The sequence below is a fragment of the Adiantum capillus-veneris genome, chromosome 19 (genome assembly GCF_014529385.1).
Source record: "Adiantum capillus-veneris isolate H3 chromosome 19, ASM1452938v2, whole genome shotgun sequence".
NCBI classification, from domain to species: Eukaryota; Viridiplantae; Streptophyta; class Polypodiopsida; order Polypodiales; family Pteridaceae; genus Adiantum; species Adiantum capillus-veneris.
Genome location: NC_140949.1, coordinates 63,880,475 through 63,892,584, shown reverse-complemented (window position 1 = coordinate 63,892,584; position 12,110 = coordinate 63,880,475). Strand labels below are relative to the sequence as shown.

Here is a 12,110-nt window from a genome sequence, read left to right as displayed (position 1 = left end):
TCTACCTAGGTTACGTGATGACTTGCCGGTCTTTTTGGAAGGATCGACCCTCTAGGAGAGGAACTGATAGACCAACTCTTGCATGCGTTGGTCTCTTTGAGCCTCATGTTCTTGCTCCATAGCTACGCTCTTTTCTTTAGTAGCTATATGTAGAGCTTCGCGTTCCCTCTCTAAAGCCATTGTTTCCCTTTTGACAACGGCCCACTGAGTCTCCTGCTGTAGCTTCATCTCCATCATGGACTTCATCAAAGTCTCCATAGAGGTTGGTGCAATCCATGGTGTAGATGTGGGGGATGGAGGAAGATCCTCTTGGTGTAGGGATTTCTTCTTCTCCAATTCCACTCTCATCACCTTCATACAAAGTATCCATTCCGCTTCTGGTGATGACCATGCACTGAGTATTGGGGTACTTGGATACTTGGGGTTCTTGGTAGCGCTTGCAATCTGTGTTTAAGAAGGCTTTTCTCTTACCCAAGCTCAACTCCTTCTTGTGGGTTGGCGGCCCTGGGCTCACACAAAGGTTACGTTTTCCCACCTCACGTCGATTGGCTTGCCGCAATGTGGAAGGGGAGGTTGCGCAAGCCCTTCTTTTCTGGGCTACCTCCCACTCTACACAGATTAGAGAGATCGACATGCCCAAGTTTACGTGCAATAATTTTTTTTTATGTGGTTCTTTATGGCTTAATGGCCCTTAAGATAGAGCGATGAAGAAGTGAGCGAGCCCGATCGGCTATGGACTAAGGGTGGAAGTGGCTATTAAGTGTAAGGCAAGGGCACCTAGCTATTAAGTCTGAGGCAAGGGCACCAAGCTTCTTTGATAAAAAATATGAGAGAGATTCTTTAGGTCTTGTCTCTAGTGATGATACCGAACACTGCCAAAGATCTTTGATACCAATGTAATGTGTAGCGGAAGTGATTTATGGTGATGTAACTCAGGCTGAGTGCTCAATGCTTACTCAAGGTTCCTTTTACTTCATGAGAGAGATGTGCAAAGACTAAGAAAGAGGAGAGATACTGTGGTCCCAAACCCAGAGTTACACGGAACGGGGGAACGGCTAGAGGTCCAGAACGGGAATGATGCGGAACGGGAGGCATAAAAAACACCCAATAATCCACCTCTTCCTTCTTCTTTGGGTCCCAAGAGGTGACAAGGGTCTTTTGTGACGAATTGGGCGGGATGAAGACCCACCGGGTAGAGTCGAAGAAGGAAAAATGAGGGTCTTTGGGTCGACCACTTTGCATGCGGGCTTGAATTCAGTGTTGAATTGCCGATCCTTTTCCTCAAGCTCCTTCCGCTTCTCAGCACTTACGTTGATGCAAAATCTCACCTCATGTCCCGACACTCGAAGAAAGTGTGTCCTCACCTTGTCGTGGCCCCCTTTCCGATGGTAAGAGCATATGTAACAGATTTGGACCCTCCAAGTCAAGAATCAATCACGACAACACCTAATAACCACTTCAAAACAATTACAGTTCACAATAGATTTGCACTGGCACGACGGAGTTCCGTGCCTAGAGATATTGGCCCCAAAGCCTGGCGCCCCTTTCGGTATTTCTTTAGTATTAATTAGTGTTCAAAGTACAAGAGTGGTTCGGGTCTCACTCTCAGACTCTGCATCTAGAGCTTTGCAGAGTGGGAGCCCAAACCACTTATCTAAAGTTTACAAGGGATGCCAAAAGCAAAGCCCCAAAAGCTTAAAAATAAAGCAAAACTCTTTTCTCTCACAAGCTCTCTCTAGAGCTTTAATAAAAATAAAGCAAAGTCTCTCTCTCTCTTCTCAAATTGCGTAGAAAAAGCTTGATCACTGGCTGTCGTAAAATGTGCCGCAGTTTACGGAATCCTGCCACGTTAGCATCATGGAAGTCTGTTCTGCTCCCCTTTTAGGGTTTCTGGCAGATTTTAGGGTTTTTGGGTTTTAGGGTTAGGGTTAGGGTTTCCAGAATTAGGGTTTTCAGCAGCCGTTAGGGTTAGGGTTTTCCACATGCTATCGGGCAGATACGTCATCACTTTGTGACATACGCCCCTCTTGAAAGCATTGTAATCGCCCTCGATTACGCTTGCAAAACAGACAGGCCATAAACTGTCTTAGCAGACACTGACTGTTAGTACCTATGTACTAGGAACACACATCTAGCACATGTACCAATCGACAGTCACATCACATGACATCACAGGACATCACATGACAGTCAACACTCATTCGGATCTTTGACCATGATTTATCGGCAATGTAGCTAGCAATCGCATCTAGATCCAATTGGGACCTCATCGATGTCCGATTGACTAACCCCTATTGCAACCATGTCTATTCGAGATCAATCAGACCAAAATGCTGCAGTCATTTCGTGTATCAGTTCCTGCACGTTAGAGAAGTCAAGAACAAATCAGTATCATAATCAGGAATTCCATTTCATAAAGTCATACGGTAGGATACTGTCAGCTCTCAGTATCCCTGAAGCTCGAAGAGACATCAGTGACTCTAGTATCTAAATCAAGGCATTTGTTGACAAAGGAACAGAGTGACTCCCCTCTTGTGCATTCCACTGCACCAGATCTCCGGCCAAGCTGAATTTTGGGTTCCATTTGGAGTAGACTATGCTAAACCAAAAGCATCGAGGTAAAGTTTCACAATCCAAGGAGTATCTGCTAGGTCCTCCTCCTCCATCCACTTCATCCAATGCAGGATAGTTCTTGAACTTAACCAAGAACCGCCTTCGGACTTTACCTTTATTCTTCGTATCCTCATGTGCCAAAATTTGTTCAGGAACAAGGATTTTCTTGTTTTCTTCCACTTCGGGTTGCTCATCAGGCTCCCCATCATCGGGCATATCACCTTTAAAAGGTTTCAAGAGACTCACATGAAATGCATTGTGAATCCTCCAAGTATCAGGCAGTTTCAGTCGGAAGGAGACATCATTTATCTTTTCAGTGATCTGGAAAGGTCCGTAGTATGGCATACTAAGCTTTGGAAAAAGCCTCTCCTTTCCCTTTTTCTTTCTCAGACGTGCCTTCTCAAAACTTAAGAGCACCCAATCATCCTCCTTCAATTTCAAGTCGCGACGATGGCGATCCACTACCTTTTTCTGTCGTTCTTGAGATTTCTGCAAAGTCTCGCGAACCTTGGCAAAAGCCGTATCTAAGTCTCGTGTATATTCATCTGCTTCAAAAATCTTATCTTTCGTGCTTAGGAAGGGTGGAACCTTCGCAGCACCTTCAACAATCTCAAATGGCGCCTTCCCCATCGAAGAGTGTATCATGTTATTGTAGGCAAATTCCACCAAAGGTAGGTACTTTTCCCATTGAGTCTTCTGATCCGAGATATAAGACTTCAATAAATTTAAAACCACTGAATTGGCAATCTCAGATTGCCCGTCAGTCTGCGGGTGGAACGATGACGAGAACTGCAACCGCGTGTCAATGTTCTCCCAAATTGCCTTCCAAAACAAACTCGTAAATCCGGGGTCCCTATCGAAGACAATCGTCTCAGGCATGCCACGTAATCTGAAGATCTGGGCCACAAATAGTCTTGCTAAGTGATCCGGCTTGACTGTTTTCTTCATTGGAATGAAATGAGCCTGTTTGCTAAATCTGTCAATAACAGTCCAGATACCATCGTGACCACTTTGTGTTCTCAGGAGATCAAAAATGAAATTCATTACAATACCTTCCCAGGGGCGGGCGGGTATGGGTAAAGGCTGTAACAATCCATGTGCTTTATGCCTGTCAAACTTGACCTTCTGGCATACTAAGCAAGTGTGCACAAACTCTTCCACATCCTTCTTGAGTCTCGGCCAAAAGAAGTATCTCTCTACCCCTTTCATGGTGGTAGCAATGCCGCGGTGACCCGTAAAAGGTGGACAGTGGCATTCAGTTATAACCTTTTTCCTCAACTGCTGTGTAACGCACAACATGGTTTTTCTCATCAAGTAGCCATCCTGAATGGAATATCCCGCTACTGTCTTCCCATCCCATATCCGTGTGAAAACGTCTGCAAAATCTGTATCTGTGGCATACTGGTCGACCATATCCTCGAAGCTCCTATAATGTATTGCGGAAATAGCCAGAACCAACGGCTTCCGAGACAAAGCATCTACCACCACATTCTTCTGTCCCTGCACATGGACAATCTGGAAGTGAAACCATGACAAGATGTTCGCCCACCGCATCTGGTTTTCCGAAAGCTGCTTCTGTGACAAGAAGTAGCGCAAACTTTGATGGTCTATAAAGACAATAAAATCTGCTCCGAGTAGGTAATGCCGCCACTGAGTAAGAGCATGGATAACCGCCAAAAGCTCTTTCTCAGAAATCTGTGCTGTCATCTCCGGCCTTGAGAACAATTAGCTCTCGTAAGCAATGACATGGTCTTCTTGCATTAAGATCACACCCAGACTACGACCACAAGCATCACAATATACTTCAAATGACTTCTGCAAGTCCGGCAAAGTCAAAACTGGTCCCGTAGTCAATTTCTCTTTCAATGTCTGAAAGGCAGTCACCTCTGTGGGTCCCCACGAGAAAGGGACTCTTTCTGTGCCAAGATATGCAAAGGGGAAGCAACCTCTGCAAACTTTCGAATGAACCGCCTATAGTACGAACACAGTCTCAAGAAGCCTTTAACTTCATGGACATTCCTCAAATCGGGCCAATCACGAATAGTCTCTATCTTGGCCGGATCCATTTGCACTCCTGTTGCTGAGACAATGTGTCCCAAAAAGTGTATCTCTGGTAGGAAAAATTCACTTTTCTTTGCATTAATCACTAACTTGTGATCTCGTAATACCTGAAAGACCTGAAGCAGATGGTCTCCGTGTTCTGCCTCGCTTTCCTCGCCTGATAATCGACCACGGCGTTGTTCTTGTGGTACCAGGGAATCCCTAAGAGAACATGACAACCTTCCAAAGGCATTATGAGAAAGTCCTCATGTCCCACATACCCCTGACAATGTAACCAAACTTTGCCAATGAAAGGTGTAATGGCTACGTCCGTGCTGGTGCCGCTAGAACTGCCTCCGCAAGTGGTCCCATCCGATTGGGAGTGATCTCGAGCCGCGCCGCCAATTTTGGTGAAATGAAGTTGGCGTTGGCTCCTCCATCAAAGAAGATCAGGGCTTCTTGGTCTTTCACTTTGTCCCAAGCTCAACAAAGTTCTGTACTCTCGTCCATGGTGTTGGGATAGGTACCCACACAATCTGGAACCAGTCTTGTTTTCATCTTGCCTTTTCTTCCACGTTCCTCAGTTGCTCTCGAACTCTCAAGCTTGTCGTCGTCCTTGTCATTCTGTTCTTTCTGTGCCTTTTTAGGGCACTTCGCGGAGATATGTCCATGTTCCCTGCATCCAAAGCACTTCCCCTCCTTGATGAAGCGAGCTCTCTCTTGCGGAGTAAGCTTGGGTCGTGCATCCTTCTTTTTTGGGTTGCTCTTTCTCTTTCTACTTTCATTCGCTGAAGTCTGATGGGCTCGTTGTGTCATGACCTCGTTGGCGGGGTAGGTCAGATTGCCAGAGTGAATGGCAAAGCCCCGTTTCGCATGACTCATCAACTCCTGAATAGAAGCTGACTTCTGTTCCAAGCAGTGATCTCGGATCTCTGTAGGTAGACCCAAGGTAAACCGCTCAATCTGTTCTCTGAACGAGATCTTCTTGAATGAAGAGGCGGGTAGAAAATAGCTCCAGAATTTCTCGCAATAAGCATCCATTGTATCTCTCTTGGTCATCCGAAGATGGTTCAATGCAGCTCGTATATCGCGTTCATACTCTTCCGTCAGCCAAGAAGAAATAAAAAGCTTCTTAAATTTCAGCCATTTAACTGGCGCAGCCTTGTTTAAAAGAAGCGTGGACCACCAAGTTCGAGCATTCCCCTTAAAATAAGAGGTAGCTCTCCGAATCTTGGAGTGCTCTGAGTAGCATCCTCCCGCGAAAGCGATGTCAAACTGCTATATAAAAGACAAAGCCTTCGAAGCATCTTTGTATCCTGAAAAAGTGTCAAATTTGATCAATTGTCCACCTTAAACTCTCAGACTTTCTTGCTTTGATCTTCCAGAGAGTTATGCTGGTTGGCTTTATAAAAATTCTTCTTGTCGCATAAAATTTGCCGTCATCAAAGTCTGAACTATCCGTAGACGAGTCCTCTGTAGAACTGTCACTCACTGGGCGAGATTTAGACTTCTTTGCCTTTTTCTTGCCCTTTTCGAAGCGTTGTTTCTTGCTTCGCTTTTTGCCTTTTTTGTCTTCTTCGCTCGAATCTGAAGAGCTAGAAGAACTGTGAGAAGAAGAAGTAGAAGAAGAAGAAGAACTGGGTACTCCTTCAAATTGAACACGCTTCTTTTGTTTCTTTGTCTTATCAAAAGTTGACTGACGACCCAAATAACCCTGGAAGTCAGTGCCTTTCTTCTGCTTTTTGCCGCGCTTTTTAGCTTTGTTCTGCGCGTCAGAAAGCTGCGCAATCCGTGCATCAACCACCTCTTCTAATTCCTTCTCTGAATATTGCTTGTGAGCAAAAGGTTTCTTGAGAGCGGGTTTCGGGGGTGGTGTTGTGGTTGTCTGCCACTGCTCGTGCATTTCCTGAAAAGAAGTCTTGCTCATATATTTTGCCAATTTCGGGTCCTTCGCAAAATTGAGCATCATCTTTGTTGCATCGCCGATCAATTGACGACGCTTCATCTCTCGTTGTTCCGCCTGAGTAGGCCGAGGATGGCCATACTCTCTGCCGGAATCTTCGTTGCGATCCCTGCCCGCATCTCCGGATGCAGAGGAAGTCGATTGATCCTTGCGTGAAGCCATAGGTGCCGCAGAAAAAAATAATTGGGATCGGATTTCCCGTAGAAGAGAAATCGGTTGTGCTCTGATAGCACTGTAACAGTCTTGGACCCTCCAAGTCAAGAATCAATCACGACAGCACCAAATAACCACTTCAAAACAAATTCACAGTTCACAATAGATTTGCACTGGCCTGGCGGAGTTCCGTGCCTAGAGATATTGGCCCCAAAGACTGGCGCCCCGTTCGGTATTTCGTTATGTATTAATTAGTGTTCAAAGTACAAGAGTGGTTCGGGTCTCACTCTCAGACTCTGCGTCCATATGCTCTGTAGAGTGGGAGCCCAAACCACTTATTTAAAGTTTACAAGGGATGCTAAAAGCAGAGCCCCAAAAGCTTAAAAATAAAGCAAGACTCTTTTCTCTCACAAGCTCTCTCTAGAGCTTTAATAAAAATAAAGCAAAGTCTCTCTCTCTCTCTCTCTCTCTCTCTCTCTCTCTCATCTCAAATTGCGTAGAAAAAGCTTGATCGTTGGCTGCCGTAAAATGCGCCGCAATTTATGGAATCCTGCGACGTCAGCATCACGGAAGTCTGTTCTGCTGCCCTTTTAGGGTTAGGGTTAGGGTTAGGGTTTTTGCTGGTTTTAGGGTTTCTGGCAGATTTTAGGGTTAGGGTTTCCAGCAGCAGTCAGGGTTTCCCACATGCTCTCGGGAGACACGTCATCACTTTGTGACAGCATAGCTTGCATGCCCATGCTTGAGCACCTCCCACTGCCGACAAGGTGCCCTCCGAAGTCACTTCATCCCACCACGACCATACCTTCGGCTTTTGAGTGTTTGCATGGGTGGAGGGGGTTGTATGAGTAGAAGAGGCCATGGATGAGAGAGAGAGAGAGAGAGAGAGAGAGAGAGAGAGAGAGAGAGAGAGAGAGAGAGAGAGAGAGAGAGAGAGAGAGAGAGGCCTTGTAGCAATGAGAGCTTCTTGAATCTTCAATGGTGTATGTGCGTCGTATAGGCTTGAGCCTTGAGAGCTCGAGAGAGATAGAGGTAGGAAGACGAGAGATAGGGGGAGGGGGGAGGGAGGGAGACTCGAGAGAGAGGGAAGAGGCTAGAACAACGCAATGATGCATTCACTTGTAAGTTGTGAAGGGAAGAGGTGAGGGGGGTTGCATTATATAGGGCCTTGCTCACTTTCAAAAAAAACCGTCGTTTTAAAACTCTGCCCGTTTTTTTACTGCTGGCCAGAAATATGACTCTTGACTTGAATTCGGCAGTCTGACGAGTTTGCCTGCCTGTTGCTCGTTCCGGTCTGTTCCAGATGGCTCGTTCTTGTTCGATCTTGCTTGCCGGAACGCTTGTCCGTTCGAAGACGTTCCCTGCCAGTGCCGAGCCTCGGAATGCGTTCCGGCATCCCAAACCCCTTCACCCACGTTCCTCGGTAACTCTGCCCAAACCTTCCTCCAAGGGCCCCCCTCGATCGCTATAGAGGTATTTGCTTTAGATTGTATTATTGTTGATACAATGGTCCTAGATGCTGAGATGCTGATGGGATCTTGCTATTGATGCTTGGTTCTGCAAGGATAATGGCTTAATATGCAAAACGCTAGGGGTTGGATGTGCAACTTGACGAGGCTATGGGCTGATCTGCTAATGACGATGTCGAGGGTGCTGATGATGACGATGTAGATGGGCTGAAATCTGAAAACGCTGGCTGATCTGCTGTGCTATGGCTAGGTTCTGGAAAGTAGAAACGCTGGCTGATTTTCTGTCGCTAGGGCTGATCTGGTACCGAGGGCTGAAAACGCTAAGTTCTGGTGGAGATGGCGATGAGGTTGCATGGTGGAAAAATGCAAGGAGAGGTTGAAGGTGCTGATGCTAGAAAAACACCGGGTGAGGATGCTGGTCTTGCTGAGAGTAAAACACTATGGGAGTCTATTGCTAGCAAAACGCTAGAGGTACTGAGGTGCTGCCGTTACTTGTATTGTAGGTACCCCGGTGACCCCATATAGGCAAATAAAGCTGGGTCAAGCATGTTGGCTGAAAATCCTTGGGACTGCTAGATTAATGCCACTTAATAATAAGTTAAAACCCTTTTATAAGAGGTGCTTCCTATGGAGTGAAACTACCTAGGCTTGGTACTATGCTAGATTATGCGAACACTCCCAAGTGCCTACACCCTGCAGACACTGGTGGTGCTTATGTGCAATGTAATAAACTTGGACACTCCAAGCTAATGATCTAATGCAACACACACGAGAGAAACTAAAGGAGAGACGACACGTCACGGCGAAGTTCCGCGCCCAGAAGTACTGGCCCCAAAGACTAGCGCCCCTTCTTGGTATTTCTTTATTATTATGCTTCAACAAGTACAATGTCCGAGGGTCTGCTCTCTTCACAGTGCTTCCAAGCTTGTCTCCGAAGAGAGGCCTTGGCAATTCTTATATAGGTCCCTAGCCAAAAGCAATATATGACAAGCAATAGTTTAAAAGCATATGGAGACCAAAAGCTAGCGCCCTCTTGGGCTGTCTGTACGGTGCGCCACGTCAGCATGTCAGGGTGATTTGCGTACAGATTGCCACGTCATTATTTCGCGCGCAAGTTTTGGTGTCCAACTTTATTTTTAAGGTTTTAGGCCCCTTGGACGGGGGTACCATAAGTTGGGAAGTCTTTTAAACCTAACCCCTTGTGGGCAACTCGAAAGAGTTTTGTAAGTTGGTAAAACATCTTTTGCCTCTTTGGTAGGATTTTGGCCCTTCCTTTCGTCCTTCATGCCATGCCACATCATCACTTTGTGACATACCTCCCTCTTGAAAGAATTGTAATCGCCCTTGATTACACCTGCAAAACAGAGACAACCTCGTTCAAAAGACACTGACTCTAAGTACCGATGTACTAGACCAGATATATCCAGCACTTGCACGAAGATGACAAATCACTGAAATGAAATCACATTCATATCACTGTCCCTATCGAGATCTTAGATGAGAATCATGATCATTGTAACTTATTTAGCAATCACATCCAAACGGCGCTGCTCTCTGACGGATGTCTTGATTGACTAAATCTCGTTACTATCATATCCACATCACCCCTCAGTTGAATAAGATAGAAATGCTACAATCATTTCGTCTTTCAAACATGCACTCAAACAATACACACATGAGAGAGCACATGTAACAGATTCATTTTAGGAATTCTCATTTCAAAGTACTTTATATGAAGTCATTCAACAGAATACTGTTAGCCTATCAATATCCCTGAAATCTCAAAAGAAATCAGTGACTTTATTCCATCGAGGTAACCTGTGACAAAGGAGCGGAGTAACTTCCCTCTTGTGCAGTCTGCACCGCACTAGATTCAACCTGTTGATTTATCGGTAACTCTTGAAATAGTCGGTGCCAAACCAAAAGCTTCAAGGTAAAGCTCTAATATCTGAGGAGTGTCCTCCTCCTCCGTCCACTTGGCATCCAAAGCCGGATAGTTCCTGAACTTGACTAAGTACCGGTGTGTCAGCTTACTTTTCACTTTCCTTTCCTTGTGAGCCACGACCTGTTCGGGAATGAGAATCTCCTATGTCTCTTCCACTTCGGGCTGCTCCTCTAGCGCCCTGTCCACTAGCACTTCACCTATGAAAGGTCTCAATAGACTCACATGAAATGCATTGTGAATCTTCCAAGTATCTGGTAACTTGAGCCTAAAGGATACATCATTTATCTTCTCTTGAATCTGGAAAGGGCCAGCTTTGGGAAAAGCCACTCCTAACCCTTCCATTTTCGTAGGCATGCCTTCTCAAACCGTAAAAGCACCCAATTATCCTCCTTCCACTGCGAGTCACGTCGATGCTTGTCTGTTGCCTTCTTATGCCTTGTTGAGACTTTTCCAAAGCCTCCCGCACCTTTGCAAAAGAAGTATTGAGATCCTGTGTGTACTAATCTGTGTCAAAAATCTTTACCAGGATGAAGTGAGTGAATCGGTCGATGAATGCCATCATGCCCACTCTGAGTCTTGGGAAGATAAAAACTGAAGTCCATTGCTACACTTTCCCAAGGTCGGCTAGGAATAGGTAGAGGTTTGCAGTCGTCTTGCTCTGGCTCATCTGTAACCAGTTGTTGGCTCTGAAGGCCTCTTGGGGACAAAAGGAAGGGGGACGGGGGTTCGCCTTACTCAAAACTGTTTATATTATGTGCAGTCAAGGCCTAATATAATATACTTAAACTTCGATTGAGATTGTGAATGCTTGTGGCTGCACATTTCACATGTGGGTGATACAAAAGATTCACATGAGAAAACCCATGTGTGTTCATATTCACGGCCTTTGTGCAGGCTGCTCTTATACTCGTGGACATGGTACCATGCTCCCTTGTCTCTGCAACCAATTTTCCTAAGCGTACTTTTTTCTGACCTTTGGATTTTGATTTGCAATATGATCTATCCACAAGTTGGTGGTGTCATCAGTTGTTTTTGCAAAGTTAGCATATCATCAAGCAAAGCTGATGTTCACATCGTTAACAAAACTTTTTGTTTGTTGCAGGGAAAGAGGTTTTGGATGCTCTCAATGAATGTGGCACCGCAGAAGGGAAAACCACTCGGAAAGTAACGATTGCTGATTGTGGAGTGCTAGAACACTGAATGCTGGTTTGATTCCGAGCTTATTGGTGAGAAACTGGATGCTGTGTATCACATGTAAAGCCTCTTCTCTTGTATCACATGTTGTGTAAATTGGGCTTCTCAAGGAAGCCTGTAGGGGTGTTCTTTGTTTGCAATCAGTCGTCTCCACAATTCTTTGTAATCATCATTCTTTACATGAGATTTGATTTTGTTTTTCTGATCGTACGTATGCAAGCTATGGATGTTTATTTCTCTCTCTCTCTCTCTCTCTCTCTCTCTCGGGTGTGTGGGTGGGTGTGTGCGCACGCTAATAAAAAGAGGAAAATGGTATAACCTTTCTATCACCCGAGTGTGGTAGATTGGTTGTGCCATTTCCCTCTTGAATAACAGGTCTTGAGTTCAACTCCTCGTCGGCTAGATCTTTAAGGTCTCTGGGATAGTTTCCTACGACGTTAAAACTCTCTTCTTCTCCTCTGTGTGTGTGTGTGTGCGCGCGCGCGTGAGTGTGCGTGCGTGCAAGAATTCAAGAATCCACCACCGAGCCCCGAACATAGATACACATCCCTCTCACTACACCACATTACACGTCACACATGGTGTTCTTCATTGTAAAATTCAGTGCATTTTAAACTCTTACAAGTCATAGGAGTGTTTTCAAAATTTAGCTTTCTTTTTCGTCTTATTAGCTTGCATGGCACGATGCCTGAAGTGGAATGCAATTAATGATGTATCTGATTTGTCCTTTACATCC

At 45.4% G+C, this 12,110-nt stretch overlaps 1 protein-coding gene across 2 annotated transcripts in view; it reads left to right on the top strand.

Annotated features, from left to right (window-relative positions):
- The window catches only part of LOC147434152 (uncharacterized), a 61,070-nt gene extending 49,457 nt beyond the window's left edge, over window positions 1-11,613 (top strand). Inside the window, exons 5-6 of one of the 2 annotated variants that reach the window (XM_086490732.1) lie at window positions 11,075-11,138; window positions 11,283-11,613. In XM_086490732.1, coding sequence (XP_086346858.1) covers window positions 11,075-11,136 — 62 coding nt within the window. In that variant the 3' untranslated portion in view covers window positions 11,137-11,138; window positions 11,283-11,613. The remainder of the gene's footprint in view (window positions 1-11,074; window positions 11,139-11,282) is intronic. The other variant, XM_086490731.1, reaches the window with a different exon arrangement.
- The last annotated feature ends 497 nt before the right edge of the window (window positions 11,614-12,110 follow it).